Source organism: Malus sylvestris, chromosome 17 (assembly GCF_916048215.2).
Source record: "Malus sylvestris chromosome 17, drMalSylv7.2, whole genome shotgun sequence".
Lineage (NCBI taxonomy): Eukaryota > Viridiplantae > Streptophyta > Magnoliopsida > Rosales > Rosaceae > Malus > Malus sylvestris.
The window spans coordinates 26,132,325-26,152,434 of record NC_062276.1 but is presented as its reverse complement, the minus strand read 5'-3'; the positions used below and the strand labels follow the sequence as shown (position 1 = coordinate 26,152,434).

Genomic DNA, 20,110 nt, shown 5'->3' with positions numbered 1-20,110 from the left:
ACCACTGCTACATGGTGCAGTAAATTCAATACACAACCTACCCATACCTTAACCCCAATGAATTACAACGTAGTCACCTACACCATCATCTTCTCATGGCCACCAACTAATATGTCACACAAGCATATAAGTTATATAGAATACTTCTAATAGGATTCTAGGATCATATTGTCATAACATTTATCATACTTATCATTCACATTATTAAGAAGATAAATAAACATATATATATATATATATATATATATATATATATATAGATCACAATATGATGCCTCATACATGTAAACTGATGTATATATTATCGGGGATAACTCACTAACCAATATAAGCCCACTAAGCCCTACATAGTCCCTACTAATACTGATTTTAATATTTAAGATCATTTCGTAACATATTGACCAAAAGTCAAGTCTATGTCAAAGGTGAGGTCCACAACCCTATACAAGTCAATCTGGAACATCCGCCCATGGATTTCCGATTTGTAACTTACCAAGGGTCTCATTTATCTTTTAAAACAATATTCTAAAATTTCGAACTATCTAACGGTCAGATCTCCGCTAATTGCTAGAATTATGTTGCTATCAACGTTTGGTTTTACAACTTGGAAATCCAATTTAGGAGGATCCGTACGTCGAATTTCTGATCTGTCAATTTCTAATGTCCTCCAATATTACGTACTATTATGTATTAAAGTTTCGTGTTGATCCAACAGTCGGATCGTCAATTCATATTATTATCAAGTGACGGCCAACTACGAAACTACATTAAAACATCGGGATTTCACTAAACGGATGTCAAATATGGAATCGAGGCATCAAATTTAGCCTAGGATGGACAAGTCGAGTCTCGACCCCCCAATGCCGCAGCCACACGCAACCCGGAAAATTTCACCTACTTTAAAAATTACCAAATTTTACAAGTAAGTAGATCTTAGTGAGGGGAGCAATTTTCATACTTGGGCCGAAGTCCAATTCGGCCGGGAAACGCCTGAAAACCTCTTTGATCCCCCAGAGCCCTATAATTTGGGTGTTTTCAATTCAACCTCCATACAAGCTCTAACGCCTCCACCACTGCTTGGGCTTTGTTCCTAAGGTTGAGGGGAACCTATTGGTGGTGATAATCGATGGAGTGGACTTTGAAAATGGTGGATCACTGCCGAGACGCCATCGCACCCACCGATGCATTTCCCACGAATCCAATGCCAAATTGTATGAATTTTGGGATGGAATTGGTAGAAGGAGGGGCGAGATGATGATTGAGAGTGGTACATCGGTCCAATTTGTCGGAAATCCGATGGAAACCTGTCAGAAAATATGGAGGAAATGGGTCAGTCACTCGGGTCAGAAAAGGGATCCGTATTGGGTGTTTTCCTCCCCCATCTTTTCCCTCATTTCTCCTATCTCTTACTCGTCAATTCATATCTCCCTTCTCTCTTGATTGGGCAATTAATTCCCCCTATCTCTCTTTTCTTTCCTCTCTTATCCGTCCATCTCTCTCCTTTCTCTCCTCCACTCATCATCACAACCGTCCACGTGGCTCAATTAGATTGCTCCAGAAAATCTGGAGCCTTCTAGAGTGAAGGTTTAATTTACTAAAATGACCCCGACTTTAAACGTTAATATTTATTTCGTTATAACTCCAAATTACGTTCCATTTGCATTCACGCGCTCGTATTGATGAGTAATATCCAAATACATAAAGAAAAGTAGGAAAATATATGCAAATCAAATACGTCATCGAAAATTCAATTTAGTCCATTAAGGGCGTTTTTGTCCTTTTACTTATCAAAAAATTTGTACACCATAAATATATAAGCATTGAAACTACGAATACGAATATGAAATACGAAATACATAATTTTAAATAGTGAAATCCGAGGACGGAATTTCACAGATTTACTTCGAAATTTTGAGTAGCTTTTCAAGAAGGGTTCGAAACTACTCTACAACACCGCCTATCATCCTCAAACCGATGGACAATTAGATAAAACTATTCAAACGCTGGAAGACATGCTAAGATCTTCAGTCCTACAGTTTAGAGACAAATGGCACAAATGCTTACGTTTGATAGAATTCGCCTATAACAACAGCTTTCACTCCAACATTGGTATGTCACCATTTGAGGCGTTGTATGAAAACCTTGTCGTACACCGTTGTGTTGGTCTGAGGTCGGCGAAAGAGTTTTGGTAGGTCCTGAAATTGTAGATGAGACGACGCAAAATATCCAAGTGATAAAGAGTAATCTGAAAGCAGCATAAATTGACAAAAGAGTATAGCATATGGACATTCGACTGATAAGGTATATGTAGTTGGAGATTGGGTGTTCTTAAAACTATCACCATAGAAGGATGTTGTACGTTTCGAGAAGAAAGGAAAACTAAGTCCTCGTTACATCGGGCCATACCAGATCATTAAGCGTTAATGAAGTTGCTTACCGACTTGATCTACCTCCGGAATTGTCAAGAAAGCATAATGTGTTCCACGTGTCCATATTACTAAAATACATCTCTGATCTGTCACATGTGATTCCTCCTTAGCCGTTAGAGATTAACCCAGATTTGACTTATGATGAGGTTCGAGTGACAATTCTTGACTGGAAAGGCAAAGTTCTCATAAACAAAATAGTTCGTATGGTGAAAATCTTATGGAGAAACCACTCTGTGGAGGAAGCTAACTGGGAGACAGATGAGTGTATGTGGGACCTTTATCCACGTTTGTTCTTTAACTATGATCTTCAGTAGTGTTGACATTTCGAGATGAAATTTTCTTAATGGGTTAGGTTGTGATGACACGTCCCTAATTCTCCATGTAATTTCCTTTCCGAGTGTGTAAAATAACGATCCTGCAATATTGGCAAAGTGGAACCTGACGTGGACGTAGTTATTCAGCTTTTAATTTATTTTTCCTATAACCGTAATTAAATAGTACTCGTTGTTACAAATGCGTAAGCGCGAGTTAGGCTCGAATCGGATTTGTAGCAAAAAAGTTACGTTTAGTTAAAGTGTGTTAACAATTGGTAGAATTGTGCACGTATGTGTTAATTATTTAGTGTTAGAATTGCTGTTTTTGATAAGGTGAGCCGGATTGTGTAATTTTAAAGTGCACCAAATCTTATCACTTATCTCTTTAAATCTGTCCCATGACCTAGTCTCCCTCACCAACCAATCAATCACTCTCCTCATTTCTCTCACCCAATTAGACTGCTTCCCCTCTCTGTTTTGTCCAATCAGAAAACCCTTTTCTCTTCTTCTTCTCTCCTTCACTCCGAGCCTCTCTCTTCCCTCTGCAACACAAACACCATCATCAAACCACACAGATTAGACCTCAAACCACCACCATCGTACTCTCCTCATCACCATGAGTCCATCCGTACGAACCGATTCTAAAATGATTGAGTTTTGGTGAGGATCCTGAGAATCCGTAAATCATGTTCGTCATTGTACATCTCGTGGTCAGTTTTTGTTAAGTACTATTTGTGTTTAATTTTAAATAAAAATATTTAAAATAATTTATGACCGTACGATATACGATGAATGAACATAATTAACGGATTTTCGAGATTTTCACAAAAAGATTTGTGCCAGGATAAAAAATAGATAAAAAAAAAATACACAAATAAAAAACAGCGGTCCCAGCAGTTGAGGGCAAACTAAGGTCACACAACTTTGACATAAGGCGAGCTGAAAGCTCTCCGCCAAAACCATGAACGGCGATGGCACTTTCTCTCCGATCGTCCAGGGTTTGTCAGCAGACCATGACCTCCACATCACCGTAAGTTTCCTCTGTCAGATCATCTTCTTCGCCGACTCTTCTAACAATCTCTCTTACATTGTTCACTCTCTGTTTGATTTGTAACAAGATTAGGGTTCAAAAGTTGAAATTGGAAGTAAAGTTGGGTAATTCTTTTCAAATTTGTATGAAGAACATTTGGGATTTAGAATTTGAAATTTGTTTTATGGTATAGGATTGGGAACTAAGAAATTTTAGAACTTCAGGTCATAAAGCAATTGAGCAGTTTAATTGGAACTCTACTTTGTGAGTTATTTGGGTATGATGACAATTTTGTCAGTTTGGGGAGTGGAATCGGAAGGCCTAAGATTTTATTGAACTTGTTCATGAATACTGTATGTGCCAAGTAATGGTAGAGCAAGTAAAATCATACACATTGGAAGAGGGGGAGAGGAGGGTAACAAGGAATGTGGGTGATATGTAAAGTTCTTAATGATGGTTGAGCAAACGCTATTTGAGCTACTGAAAGAAGCACTGCTGAGTAAAAGCGCTTTATAGAGAAGCACAAGGTGTGTGGTTGAGTGAATTGAGCTGATTGTATCTGCAGATTGAGCTCTGCCTGAACAAACCTTGTAATTTCATTGTAGGTAGTTGGGGAGGTAATAATAAAAGCTTGTTAGGAAACAACCTGCGATAAGTTAATCAATTAAGTTTTGGAATTAGGTCCAGATAAGTGTTAGTATATTACACACAAGAAACTTCGGCTCAAACTGACGTAATGAAGCTTCAAAACTAAAGGATGTTAATGTTAAAATTGGATATTTGGATCAGTTAATTAAGCTTGGATGGTGAAGCATTAACGTTAGAAATGTCTGTACTATCAGTGAAGGATGAAATAAGAGGATGACGATTAGCACACTCGCGTTTGGCTATTAATGGAAGTGGCAAACATGAATGGCCAACATATCAAAATGATGGTTGATAGAATAACAGCAGCAAAACTAGAAAATGAATATTTAAGGGAGCTCGGGATACGACAGACAAGAATCCAAATTTTGCATCTGGTCTGTGTACATGTAGAGAATATAGACGGAGGGTACTGATCAACCACAGTGAATATTCTGAAGTTTTTTAGAAACTATATAAACAATCATAAAGTGAATAAGATTGTGACCTTGCTATCACTTTGCAAAAACATGCGTAATTTTTTTCAAAACAAAAGAACAGCCAAAAAACTATATTTAAGGGTCTATAAAGCATCATAGTTTTGCATATGGTTGGCACGCAATTTATTTTTTATAAGAAACAAGGTGAACAACAGGAACAATGCATCTAAAAAAGCAAATTAAGAAACTTGGTTGGCAATCCATTGCTTCATATTTCTTTGTTATCTTTCATAAATGCTGCTTGTATTTGGAATATCTTAAGATTTATTGGACTGTTTGCTATTGCAGATAAAAGAAGGTTCTCCAAACAGTGAGCAACTGCTGGAGGATGAAAACAATGACCTTGAAAATGATTGCGAGCAATTGTTTGAGATTGAAGGCAATGAGGCTGAAAGTGAAAGAGATGATACAAGTGATCAATTTTTTGACATTGAAAGCAATGACCATGAGAATGACCAAGGTGATATCAATGAACAATTATTTGAAATTGAAGGCAATAACCATGAAATCAGCAGGGATGATAGAACGTTAATTGATGATCAAAATGGTGGATCTCAAGAAAAGGACTATCCCCCGCCCTTTGTGGGTTTGGAGTTTGATTCATACGATGATGCTTACAATTATTATAATTACTATGCCAAGGAACTTGGCTTTGCCATCAGGGTGAAATCTTCATGGACAAAACGTAACAGCAAAGAAAAGCGTGGTGCAGTGCTCTGTTGCAACTGTGAGGGTTTTAAAACAATTAAAGAAGCAAACAGTCGCAAGAAAGAAACAAGAACGGGCTGTCTGGCAATGATAAGGTTGAGGTTAGTGGAATCTACCAGATGGAGGGTGGATGAAGTCAAACTTGAACACAACCATTTATTCGATCCTGAAAGAGCTCAGAACTCCAAGTCGCACAAGAGGATGGATTTTGGGGCTAAAAGAAAGATGGAGTCAACCCCTGATGTTGAAGTACGTACGATCAAGTTATATCGGACACCTGTCGTGGATGCTGTTGGTTATGGATGCCCAAACTCCAACGAAGAAGAAATAAACAACCAGGTTGATCGGTTCAAGCGATTGAAACTCAAAAAAGGAGATGCTAGAGCTATGTACAATTATTTTTGTCGGGCTCAGCTAACTGATCCGAATTTTTTCTATGTGATTGATCTGAATGATGAAGGACATATGAGGAATGTGTTTTGGATTGACTCCAGGTCTAGGGCTGCATACAGTTATTTCAGTGACGTGGTTTCATTTGATACTACATGTCTGTCAAACAATTATGAGATTCCACTTGCTGCATTTGTTGGCGTAAATCACCATGGGCAAACTATTTTGCTTGGTTGTTGTTTGCTAGCTGATGAGACACCAGAAACATATATATGGTTATTTAGGGCATGGCTTACATGTATGTCTGGCCGCCCTCCACAAACGATCATCACAAGCCAGTGCAAGGCCCTGCAAAGTGCTATAGCCGAGGTTTTTCCTAGGGCTCATCATCGTCTTTGTTCTTCGCATGTTGTGCAAAGTATTCTTGAGAATATGGGAGCTATACAAGAATATGAGGCATTTCAGCTGATTTTGAGTACGACTGTATATGACTCTGTAAAAGTAGATGAGTTTGAATTGGCCTGGGAAGATATGGTTAAGAGATTCAGGATTAAGGATCGTGAGTTTATTCGAAGTCTGTTTGAAGATCGAGAGCGATGGGTTCCAGCTTACTCAAAGGACACATTTTTTGCTGTGATGCCCAACATTCAAAACGGTGAGTCGACGAACCCATTTTTCCATAGTTATATCCATCCGCAAACTTCTTTGGAAGAGTTCCTTAGTGTCTATGATGTAATTTTAGAAAAGAAGCGTCAGGAAGAAACTCATAATGATAATGAGTCCGGAGAATTGAGTTCAATGTTACGAACAGGATGCTATTATGAGTCGCAGCTCTCTAAGTTTTACACAAAAGATGTATTCAGAAAGTTTCAAGATGAGGTTTTGATGATGTCTTCTTGTTTTAGTATAACTCAAGTTCACACAAATGGACCAATTGTAACCTACATGATCAAAGAACGTGAAGGGGAGGAAATTCTGAGGGGTGTTAGGAACTTTGAAGTCATGTATGACAAAGCGGGGGCAGAAATTCGTTGTATGTGCAGCTGCTTTAATTTAAATGGCTACCTGTGCCGGCATGCCTTGTGTATCCTCAACTATAATGGTGTGGAAGAAATACCGTTTCAGTATATCTTGACGCGATGGAGGAAAGACTTTAAGCGGTTGTATGTTCCAAATCTTGGGAGTAATAATGTTGATATCACGAACCCAGTTCAGTGGTTTGATCATTTGTATAGAAGAGCAATGCAAGTTGTTCAGGAAGGGATGATTTCTCAGGATCATTATATGGTGTCTTGGCAGGCATTCAAAGAGACTCTGAACAAGGTCCGTCTTGTAGCAGACAAGCATGTACAGTAAAAAAAGTGAATATAGCCTTCCGTCATTCTCTCTAGTCCTGGAGAGATGCTATGTAGGAAAGACCAGAGACAAAAAGGCTGGCGATCGACTGTATGAATTGAAGGGTATAACCAAGGAAGACAACAGAATGTACGGAATTCAAAAAGAAGGATCTCCATAGGTAATTGTGTGCTTTCTCTCCTAGGATTATTATTTATATGCTTTGAAAAAATTCAAGCTAGTTGTTGACGATCTAGTGGTAACCAGTAAGTGGATGCCATCACTCTGCTTGGAGCCTTTACAAAGTTACTTGTACTGATTATATTAGTGAGTAGTGAGTAGTGACCCGCCTAAGTTTGTTTTTGGGATCAATAATTTGGCCATCCAAACATGCAAATTAAATATACCTTTTCTTGGATAATCACTTGTTCCTCCTTTTCCTTTTCATTCCCTTCTTGTTTTTATTTTTTTGCTTTAACTTTACATTATCAAGCCTTTAAACCGGGTTTGTTTAATGTTATGCAAATAAATTCTCTATCGGGGCTTTTTTTTTCTTTTTTTCTTTTTTTTGGATCTATAAATGTACATAAATTTAAGTGGGACTGTGACCAAGTGTAGGAGTTGTATATAAATGGTTTCCAACTCCATTTCAGTTTGTGTTTGCCATTTGTGATTTTACGGGGCATTTGAAGTCAAGAAGTTACAGAAGAATGTCCATATTTTTGTTCGTTTAATAGTTCAAAACTATTATCATATATCTTGATGATGATAATTATCATCACCGATGATCTAAATGTCTTGTATCTGACCGTCCTACTTTCTACTCCAGAAAAGAATCATCATCAAATTGTTGAACTCAGAACTTAAAATATGTATTTGGATTGATGAGTGATTAATTTTTCAGCTACACTGCTAACCCTGTGCTATATACAGCAGGTGGTTTTGGCAAATGTGCTAGAAGATATTGAAGAAGTCGTTTTAACAGTATAGAAGGTGATATACCGTAAACACAAGGTGCAGAATCTTAGACTAGATGTTTCTTTCTCTCCTTCCTTTTACGTTGCGATAGAATGGATCAAACGATTGCCTACCATAATCCTACCCTTCTTCCTGATCCTCCTTCACGCTTAGCGTAACCCGAAGAAGGGTTTTAGACGTTTCTGTAAGGTAGTTGAGCTGACGTTTCTTCGTCGCAGCACTCTTCTTAGCTTCTTCCGTTGTAATTTGAAGATTGTGGCACTACTATTTTGAACTCTTGTCTATTGAAGATTGAGGATTGTTGAGGATTGTTGTTCGATCGTTACCTTTGCTGCTTCTCATGTTCTCCATCTATTTATTTTTATTTTGAAAAAAATAAGGTTCCAAATAAGTAGAAATGAAAATAGTTCTTATAACAAAAAAAAAAGTTCGCATTTGCTAAAAAATTCTATTGATTGGGAAAGTGAATTTTTTGCCTACAAGCACCAAATTACTCTTGCATTTACATTTTTCTTTTTCTTCGGATTACAAACGATATTCTAAACTAATTTATTACAATAAAAAGTGGAGGAGGGTTGAACAGAAAAAGCCCAACCTGTTGAAAATGCTGGTGGGTAGTGAATGCTCACAATGCCTTTGGTAAAGTTTTTCAATGCCCTCACAGATTGGTTTTCAACATTGGCATTGTTATACATACACATTTCAATGCCCATGAAAATTGGAATAGACTTTGGAAACAAAAAGGAACGTATTTTCAAAGTTGAGGGTTGTAAGTTTCAAAATGCAATAATACAAGTTGCTCTATAAATATACAGAAAGAAAGAAAGATCAATAACATCATCTCTTCCTCCATCTTTTATTTGTTATCCTCTTGTGCTATCGTTTCAGTGTGACATTTTACACCTGCTTTGCTCTATTCACTAAAAAGTTTATCCCTCCAACTTTTACATATTTATAACACATTATCAGCATGACTCTCTAAATATAACTATTCCTCATTTCTCTTCGCCGAAAGAAAAAATGTTTCCTCTAAGGTTTTTATTGTTCATCTTCTTCCTCTGCCTCAACTGCGCAATATACCCTCGCAATGAACCGTTTGCTCCATGTCTGCTTCTAGTTCTCAACCTAACAGTTACATACATCTTTGATTTCTTGTTTGGTGTAGATATTGATTATTAACCCAGTATTTATTTATGTTAATTTTATTGCAATCCAAGATGATACGGTACAATCGCTCATCTTGAACTGAAAATTTAATATTACTGCGATCCAAGATGGTGCAGTATCATCGCCTATCTTGGATTGTAGATCTAATTTTACTACAATTTTAGGTGGAGTGGTATTTTCGCCCATCCTACCGTGCATATTTAAATTTGCTTGCTGTTTAATTTCATTGCAATTTTAGGTGGAGCGGTATAATCGCCTATCCTACTCTGCATATTTAAATTTTTCCTGCTACTGGAGTGGTGCAGAATAATTGTTCATCCTATGTTATATTATTTCAATGAGAATGGTGCATTACAATCGCCCTCCTCATTCACCCTGAAAATCTCGAGCTAGAAGTTTTGAGTGCTTATCATTTTGGCCTGAAGATCAAAATGAAAAATTTGTAAGAAGAAGTTCTAACACTATATTCCTCCAGGAATACATATTGTTGCAACTTCTTACACATCTCATTTTTCTTTCAGAAAAGAAAATGGCGAAGCTTGAATATTCTGCCCTGAACATTACCGGGAAAAATTACCTTACCTGGGTACTGGATACCAAGATCCATATGGAAGCAGGGAATCTTGGAGATGCCATCAGGGAAGAGAAAAGCTCATCCTTTCAAGATCGGGCGAATGCCATGATCTTTATTCGTCGCCATCTTGATGAGGGACTAAAGAGCGAGTACTTAACGGTTGAAGATCTGTTAGCTCTCTGGCAGGCCTTGAGAAGCAGATACAATCATCAGACAACGGTGATTCTTCCAAGAGCTCGTTATGAGTGGACTCACCTAAGGATCCAGGATTTCAAGTCAGTGACAGAGTACAATTCTGCGTTATTCAGAATTACCTCTCAGATGAAGCTCTGTGGGGATACTATTACTGAGAAAAATTTGATGGAAAAGACTTTCAGCACATTTCATGCATCTAACGTGCTCCTGCAGCAGTAGTATAGAGCACAAGGCTTCACTGAATACAACCAGCTGATATCTGTGCTCCTAGTAGCTGAACAGAACAATGAGCTCCTGATGAAAAATCATCATTCCAGACCTACTGGATCTGTACCATTCCCAAAAGTGAATGTTGTTTCCCTCGAAGTGAATGCCATATCCTCTGGTGGCGATAATCATAAACGAGGACGTAGCCACAAGTGAGGTCGTTGGAACAGGAAAGGCAAGAACCATGGTGGTCAGTTTCACAACCAGGTTCCAAGGCATAATTCAGGCCCGAGCTTTAAAATTATGAGTCGCCACAAAGGCAAAACTCACATGAACAATGCTCCCAGGAACTCTAAAGGAGCTTGTCATAGGTGTGGTGGCAATGGGCATTGGGGGCGTACTTGTCGTACCCCAAAACATCTGGTGGATCTGTATCAAGCCTCCCTCAAGGAGAAAGGTGTCGAGACCAATTTTCTTGACCAGGTTAAACCAATAGATATACCTGATCCAGTGTGTGACTTATCAGGGCAGTTGAACATAACCCACCTAGATGTTTCAGACTTCATTGTGGAAATGGGGAATGAAGTATACCGATCCAACTAAATCGTTTATATTTGATGTACTTTTATTATGCTGAACTTGTAGTTTAAAACTAGCATTTCAGATTCAATAAAAATGGCATGTAAATTTCTTGTTATAACTTGCTTTTAACTCTGATTCCCTTACTCAGAAAGCATGGATAAAAACTATGGTCATTCTCAAAATATGAGATATGGCGAAGACATTTGTCTTGCAGACTGCGCAACTACGCATACAATACTTCGAGATCGAAAATATTTCTCAAGATTGATGCTTACAAAAGTAAGGGTAACAACAATATCAGGACTTTCAGATGTAATTGAAGGCTCAGAGAAAGCCCAAATTATGTTACCAAGTGGAACAATATTGTCCATACAGAATGCGTTGTACACTACTCAATCTACTCAAAATTTGTTAAGTTTCAAAGACATACGTTTAAATGGATACCACATTGAAACGAAAAGTGCAGAAAATGTGGAGTATCTATGCATTACCTCCAATGATACCCAGAAGCGTATATTGGAGAAGTTGCATAGTTTGTCGAGTGAATTGTATTATACATATATAAAGATAGTTGAATCACATACTATCATGAACCAGAAGTTCATTGATTCAAAAGTTTACATGCTTTAGCATGACCGTCTGGGTCACCTAGGATCTACCATGATAAGTAAGATCATTACCAACTATAATGGACATCCATTATTGAGCAGACACATTGCTATCTCAAATGATAACCCTTGCAAGGCTTGTTCTTAAGGGAAATTGGTAATTAGACCATCACAACTAAAGGTTGATGCTGAATCCCCATCATTTCTGCAAAAAATTCAAAGGGATATTTGTGGACCTATTCAACCATCCTATGGACCATTTCGATATTTTATGGTTTTGGTTTATGCATCTACCCGATGGTCACATGTTTGTCTCTTGTCTACTTGGAATGTAGCTTTTGCGAGACTTCTTGCTCAGATAACTAAGTTACAAGCACAGTTCCCAAATTATCCTATTAAGTCAATCCGACTTGATAACGTTGGTGAATTTACATCTCAAACCTTTGATGATTACTGCATGACATTGGGCATCGATGTTGAACACCTTGTTCCTCATGTCCATAGTTTAGCAGAAGCATTGATCAAGCAGCTTCAGTTAATAACCCGTACTCTGCTTATGAAAATACAATTGCCATTTTTTGCATGGGGACATGCCATCTTACATGCTGCATCATTGGTTCGATTGAGACCTATAGCTAACCACCAATACTCCTCAGTACAACTCATGTTTGGGCATCAACCAAACATTTCACATTTACGAGTTTTTGGTTATGCTGTTTATGTGCCTATTGCACCCTGGCAATGCACTAAAATGGGACCCTCAGCGTAGACTGGGAATTTATGTGGGTTTTGATTCACCATCTATCATTAGATATTTGGAACCCTTGACAGGTGATATGTTTACAACTCGTTTTGCTAATTGTCACTTTGATGAGACAGTATTCCCGTCATTATGGGGAGAAAAGATCGTTCCAGAAGAACGAAAAGAGCTGACATGGGTTGTTCCCACGTTGTCTCATTTTGATCCATGTAGCACTTAATGTGAAAATGAAGTGAAACGAATCGTTCATCTTCAAAGCATTTCCAATCAAATGCCAGATGCATTTAATGATGCTATGAAAGTGACAAAATCACATATACCAACTGCAAATGCACCTGCAAGGATTGATGTCCATGTTGAACAAAATAAAGTGGCTGCGATTGATTCATCTGGTGCACACCTGAAGCGTGGTAGACCCCCAGGTTCAAAAGATTCAGCCCCTTGAAAGCGAAAGACAAGGGTACAACTGAATCCAAATGAAATCATTCAGAAAAAGAGAATGAATGACAAATCTACAATTCATGATTCTAGACTTCCAAAAGTAGAAAATGTCCTTGATGAGACACATGTCCCTGAAGAAACACCAGTACATAAGAGCAAAGAAATCTCCATAAATTATGCATGTACTAATGAATTGTGAGATCAGAATGAAATAATCATCGACGATATGTTCGCATTCGCAGTAGCCACTAAAATCATATTAAGTGATAATATTGAGCCCTGCTCTGTTGATGATTATAAACAGAGATAAGATTGGCCTAAGTGGAAAGATGCAATCCAGGCAGAATTAAATTCCTTGGAAAGGCGATATGTTTTTGGACCAGTAGTCCAAACCCCGCCTGGTGTAAACCCTGTGGATTACAAATGGGTATTCACAAGGAAATGCAATGAGAAAAACAAGATTGCAAGATATAAAGCATGATTCGTTGCACAAGGTTTTTCGCAAAGACCTGGAATTGATTATGAGGAGACATACTCTCATGTAATGGACGCAATTACGTTTCGTTACTTAATAAGTTTAGTGGTTTTAGAAAAACTTGACATGCGACTTATGGATGTCATCACCGCGTATCTATATGGAGAATTAGATACTGACATGTATATGAAAGTCCCATAAGGACTTAAGTTGCCTGAAACAAGTAACAAACCACGAGGTATGCTCTCGATCAAATTAAGGCGATCATTGTATAGGCTAAAACAATCTGGACGAATGTGGTATAATCGTCTCAATGAGTATTTGATCAAAGAAGGATACATCAACAATGTCATTTGCCATTGTGTGTTCATTAAGAAATCCAACTCTGGATTTGCTATAGTGGCAGTATATGTCGATGATATGTACCTAGTTGGAACTCCTGAAGAGTTAAATAAAACAGCTGAATATCTAAAAATCGAATTTGAAATGAAAGACCTTGGAAAAACGAAATTTTGTCTCGGCCTGCAGATTGAACATTGTGCTAGTGGAATTTTGGTCCACCAATCAGCTTATATTGAAAAAATCCTGAAGCGATTTGGCATGGACAAAGCTTATCCACTCAGCACGCCAATGTTCGTTCGTTCTCTGGACATTAAGAAAGATCCATTCGGTCCAAAAAAAGATGATGAAATGATCCTTGGTCCAGAAGCACCATATCTGAGTGCAGTAGGTGCTTTGTTGTATTTAGCACAATGTACTAGACCAAATATAGCTTTTTCAGTCAACTTGTTAGCCAAGTATAGCTCTGCTCTAACAATCCGTAATTGGAAGGGTGTCAAAGATGTATTGCAATACCTTCGTGGGACAACAGACATGGGTCTCTTCTACTCAAAGAACTCCACAAATGACCAAGTCCTTGTTGGATATGCAGATGCTGGTTTCCTCTCTGATCCGCATAAAGCTCACTCACAAACTGGATATGTGTTTAAGAATTGAGATATAGCAATCTCATGGCGCTCAACAAAGCAAACATTAGTTGCTACATCTTTAAATCATTCAGAAATACTTGATTTACATGAAACAAGTCGTGAATGTTCTTGGTTAAGATCAATGATCCATCATATCCGGAATTCATGTGGTCTAACTTCAAAGACAAACACTCCAACTGTCATTCATGAAGATAATGCAGCCTGTGTTGCCCAAATGAAGGAAAGATTCATCAAGGGTGATTAGACTAAACACATATCTCCCAAGTTTTTCAATGCATATGAGCTCCAAAAGGCTAAAGTTATTGAAGTCAAACAAATCAGTTCTAATGAAAATATGGCAGATTTGTTCACCAAATCTCTACCAAAATGCACGTTTCAGAAGTTAGTGCAAAGTATCGGATTACATCGACTTACCAAACAGCTATATTTGGAGAAGGCGGAATCAGGGGAGATATATATCAGGGGGAGCATCCATGATACATGTATGTTGTACTTTTTTTCCTTCAATTAGGATTTTTCCCATTGGGTTTTTCCTATCAATGTTTTAACGAGGCAACATAAGCATATTTAACACTACATCAACAATCCAAGTAAAGTTGTACTCTTTTTCTTTCGCTATGATTTTTTCCCACTGGGTTTTTCCAAGCAATGTTTTAATAAGGCAACTGATGTTGATATGTATGCATCCAAGGAAGAGTGTTGAAAATGATGGTGGGTAGTGAATGCCCACAGTGCCTTTGGTAAAGTTTTTCAATGCCCTCACAGATTGGTTTTCAACATTGGCATTGTTATACACACACCTTTTCAATGCCCATAAAAATTGGAATCGACTTGGGAAACAAAAAAGAACGTATTTTCAAAGTTGAGGGTTGTAAGTTTCAAAATGTAATAATACGAGTTGCTCTATAAATAGAGCACTCGACTGCAATCAAAATATACAGAAAGAAAGAAAGATCAATAACAACATCTCTTCCTCCATCTTTATTTGTTATCCTCTTGTGCTATCGTTTCAGTGTGAAATTTTACACCTGCTTCGCTCCATTCACTAAAAAGGTTATCCCTCTAACTTTTACATATTTATAACACAACCAAACTTTTAATGTATTTTTTACGCACTGTACAACTCCCGTAGGTTTCGCATGCTTAAAATCTAAAAGACTATTTGTGATAAAAACTATTTTTTTTTTACCTAATTGCTTTGAAGCCTTGATTTTTTATTTTTGTTTGGAGGAAATTGATGCCATGAAAGGAAAGAAAAACTTATTGGTGGTTAAAATTGTGGGAAAACTAACCAAAAGCCCTAAAAAGTTTCCTTTTAATCATCAGGACAAAAGTTTTCAAAAATACCAATGCTACCCTTCAAACATCTGTACAAAATTGGCCAAGTATTCAGTAAAATTCACATGGTCTTCACCAAAGAATACATCTAAAAGAAGAAAAATGAGGACTGACACTTTCAAAAAACATTTGAATGTAAAAGTTAAAGTGGCAAACATTGCAGCAGCCAAGATAACATGGATTCACATGACCTTCATTAAAGAAAAGACAAGTCAACCAGCTTTTAGAAACAGTGTGCAACTATTTAAAAAGTTGTAAATATATGAAAAATTATTTTGTTGTTTAGGAATTTGGTTTTGTATATAAGGGAGCTTTTCCTCCCATGCAGAACACGAAACAACTCAGCAGAGACACACCATCCTTCAATCCTTATACACTCAAGTATCCAAAACCTTCTTAGCATCCTTTGTAGACATTTCTTTGTAAACACTTCTCTTTGTAAACATACTATATATCAATAAAAATTCAAGTGTACAGATTCAAGTAATCTCCAAGTTTTACTTTCTACTCCAGAAAATAATCATCATCAAATTGTTGAACTCAGAACTTAAAATATGTATTTGGATTGATGAGTGATTAATTTTTCAGCTACAATGCTAACCCTATGTTATATACAGCAGGTGATTTTGGCAAACGTGCTAGAAGATATGGAAGAAGTCGTTTAACAGTATTGAAGGCGATATACCATAAACACAAGGTGCAGAATCTTAGACTAGATGTTTCTTTCTCTCTTTCCTTTTACGTTGCATTAGAATGGATCAAACGATTGCCTACCATAATCCTACACTTCTTCCTGGTCCTCCTTCACGCTTAGCGTAACTCGAAGAAGGGCTTTAGACGTTTCTGTAAGGTAGTTGAGCTGACGTTTCTTCGTCTCTGCACTCTTCTTAGCTTCTTCCGTTGTAATTTGAAGATTGTGGTACTACTCTTTTGAACCCTTGTATATTGAAGATTGAGGATTGTTGTGGATTGTTGTTGGATCATTACCTTTGCTGCTTCTCTTGTTATCCATCTATTTATTTTTATTTTGAAAAAAAAATAATGTTCCAAATAATAGAAATGAAAATAGTTCTTATAACAAAAAAAAGTTCGCATTTGCTAAAAAATTCTATTGATTGGCAAAAGTGAATTATTTGCCTACAAGCACCAAATTACTCTTGCATTTACTTTTTTCTTTTTCTTTGGATTACAAGCGATATTCTAAACTAATTTATTAAACTAAAAAGTGGAGGAGGGTTGAACAGAAAAAGCCCAACCAAACTTTTAATGTATTTTTTACGTACTGTACAACCCCCGTAGGTTTTGCTTGCTTAAAATATAAAAGACTATTTGTGATAAACATTTTTTTTTTACCTAATTGCTTTGAAGCCTTGATTTTTTACTTTTGTTTGGCGGAGATTGATGTCATGAAAGGAAAGAAAAACTTATTGGTGGTTAAAATTTTGGGAAAACTAACCAAAAGCCTCAAAAAAGTTTCCTTTTAATCATCAGGACAAAAGTTTTCAAAATTGTCGATGCTACCCTTCAAACATCTATACAAAATTGGCCAGATATTCAATAAAGTTCACGTGCTCTTCACCAAAGAATACATCCAAAAGAGGAAAAAGGAAGACTGACACTTTCTGAAAACATTTGAATGCAAAAGTTAAGGTGGTAAACATTGCAGCAGCCAAGACAACATTGATTCACATGACCTTCATTAAAGCAAAGACAAGTCAGCCAGCTTTCAGAAACAGTGCTGACAGCTTTCAAAAACAGTGTGTTGTCACTATTTAAAAAGTTGTAAATAGATGAAAAGTTATTTTGTTGTTTAGAAATTTGGTTTTGTATATAAGGGAGTTTTTCCTCCCATGCAGAACACGAAACAGCTCAGCAGAGACACACCATACTCACACCATCCTTCAATCCTCATACACTCAAGCATCCAAAACCCTCCTAACATCCTTTGTAGACATTTCTTTGTAAACACTTCTCTTTGTAAACATTCTATATATCAATAAAAGTTCAAGTGTACAGATTTAAGCAATCTCCAAGTCTTAAGTAAGTTTTTTTTTTCTTTATTTAGTGTGTTTGTTTAATTAAACTTCTAGTCCAAAACAGGGAAACACTATTGTAGTTATATTATTAACCTGCTAAATTGAGGATCTTACTTTATTCGAGCACTCTGTTATAGTTGAATGCTTGCCATATAAATAACTGGACATTAATCAGGGTACCTCTGAGTTCAGCCGTTAAGGCCTTATACTTGTATTGTGAGTGGTCGTCATGCTGAAACATGTCGAGTTCCATATGCAAGGTTTTATGTCTAGTTTGTTATAATATTCATTCGACTATTTAACCGGGTCTGCTATCTGAATTTGGTATCAGAGCCAAGTTTAGCATTTTAATAGTATAATTATAATAGTAAAGTACCTTAAGGACGAAAGTCATTGACACAACTGATATCACACTTGTTTATTTTGTATGAACAACATATATTATTGTCCTTGTAGACCTTGTCAACCACAACCACCAGGTATTTATTGCCCCAGACATCCAACTATAACTAGCATAAAGAGAAGATTAGCATACATATCTAAAAGAATTAGCAGGACATTGAAGAAGCAAAAGTTTTATCTTTGTTATCTTGAACATCCTTCATTTATTAATAAATATAATAATTCAGAAGTGTATCATAAAGTTTTAGAAGCAAAAAGAGCAACAGATTAAGTTTTAGAGACCCTGAGAGAAGAAAGAGAGTTTCTAAGAAGCCAGTTAGCCGTCACTTTAGAGAAAGGTAGACTGTAGTTTATGATAGATTACATTAATTTAGAAATTAGTGAACCTCAAAAAAGAAAGATAACCTGAGACTAAAATAGTTTAGTTTGTTATTTTCCATTGAGAAAGCATAATCATATTTTGCATAGTGAAGAAAATCCACAAGCCAATAGTATTATAGATCTTATTATTAGTCAAGCAGAAAATATAAAATTAGAAAATAATAAGCATAATCATTTGCTAAACTAGTTGTTAGAGCATTTTCAGAAAAATTCCATAAAAACAATTAGACAAAATTTAGATTATATTACATCTCAGTTAGAAGATAATAATAAAAATATTCAAAGGTTTCCTAGCAAAAGAGAGATAAAAGATTTATTGACCTCATAGGTGGTAAGCTTAATCAAGTAGAATTTAGATCATTAGAAATAGTTGAGCAGTTAAAATTAGAAGTTCAAAAAATTCAATTAGTGCAAAAATATTTGAGTGAATAAGTAGATAAGTTGAATAATAAAATAGATAGATTATTAGTTTAATGACTGATTCTAGAACTAGCAGAAAATATATCCAAGCTTTGAAAGAAATTAATAAGTTAGATAAAGAACTAGTAGGTTTAACAGATTTTTCAACACAATAAATGGGGGCAGCCTCTCCATAAATGGGGGTAAGGCTAGCCGACATTCACCTCTCCCAGACCCTGCGTAAATCGGGAGCCTTGTGCACTGGGTACGACCTTTTTTTTATTCAATTAATTTTAAGTTTCGCTAAGAAATTAGATCAAGTTGAAGAACAAATAGTAGAAATAAACCAAGTTTTACATAAAGCATTTCATCACTTCCACCATCTTTGTTAGAAAAATTAGAAAATTTAACTTTAAGTGCAAATAATCATATTAGAAGACCTAAGATAAATCATTTTGATAATAGAAAATGGAACTCATTAGGTGAAAAGGAAAAGAAGTAGTTAGAGCTGAAGATATTTACCCAGATGAAGAAGAAGCACAAGAATTTATTAGAAGAGGTTTTGAGAGAACACAAAAAAATAAATATAATTTGTATTAATTAGGTTTATTTGAAAATAGAAGCAGTAAATAGCATCGTCAACATGAAATTAGTTGTATTGATAAAGAAGTTACACTCAATTTAATTAGTAAAGAAGCAGTTACTCATTTAAGAAAATCACATTTCAGTCAAATTCACATAGGAACAATATTAATTGGAATAGCATGATTAAACAGAGCACAAGTAGGCACAAAAGCTTTAGTATACATATATGATGATAGATGGGATAATCACCAACAAGCAGCAATAGCAACAACTGAAATAGATTTAAGTTCAAACTTAGCAGTCATAGTATGTATTCCAAATTATGTTATGACAATTAATGAATTTAGTAAATATATTAAAGTGAGCATAAAAACAAAAAATTATAATATGAAAGGAGAGTATAAAATTTTGTGTATTAGCTTAATGTATATTGGTATAGTATTTGATAAATATAATCATAAGTTTAATTTAGAATTTCAAAATTTAGTTCAAACATTTGATAGTAAACATGTAAATATGATAGAAGCAAAACCCGTAGATAATAACTTTTTAGAAGAAACTCAGTAAACCTTACTTAATTTACAAGTAACAAGAAATAAACAACCAGATAGAGTACAAATATATGAAACTAGTACAGGTAAAGCAACAATCAGATTTAGTAAT

General features: G+C 36.2%; 1 protein-coding gene across 5 annotated transcripts; it reads left to right on the top strand.

Annotated features, from left to right (window-relative positions):
• Positions 1–3,560: 3,560 nt before the first annotated feature.
• Positions 3,561–16,630, top strand: LOC126611599 (protein FAR1-RELATED SEQUENCE 8-like). 5 transcript variants are annotated; one of them, XR_007618909.1, is made up of 4 exons: positions 3,561–3,773; positions 5,186–7,511; positions 8,267–8,497; positions 16,495–16,630. XR_007618909.1 is itself a non-coding variant. In XM_050279905.1 (2 exons), exons 1-2 carry the CDS (start codon positions 3,705–3,707, stop codon positions 7,349–7,351), a joined length of 2,235 nt encoding a protein of 744 aa, XP_050135862.1. In that variant the 5' UTR covers positions 3,561–3,704; the 3' UTR covers positions 7,352–7,751. The 5 variants fall into 5 exon arrangements, 1 of the variants encoding a protein (XP_050135862.1); XR_007618911.1 differs by lacking the exons at positions 8,267–8,497; positions 16,495–16,630 and adding an exon at positions 16,265–16,456; XR_007618908.1 differs by lacking the exon at positions 16,495–16,630 and having other exon boundaries at positions 8,267–8,613.
• Positions 16,631–20,110: the final 3,480 nt, after the last annotated feature.

Coding starts and splice junctions, on each gene's coding strand:
- LOC126611599 (XM_050279905.1), top strand. CDS start 3,705: ATGAACGGCGATGGCACTTTCTCTCCGATCGTCCAGGGTTTGTCAGCA. Junction 3,774..5,185: donor ACCATGACCTCCACATCACC/GTAAGTTTCCTC, acceptor TTGCTATTGCAG/ATAAAAGAAGGTTCTCCAAA.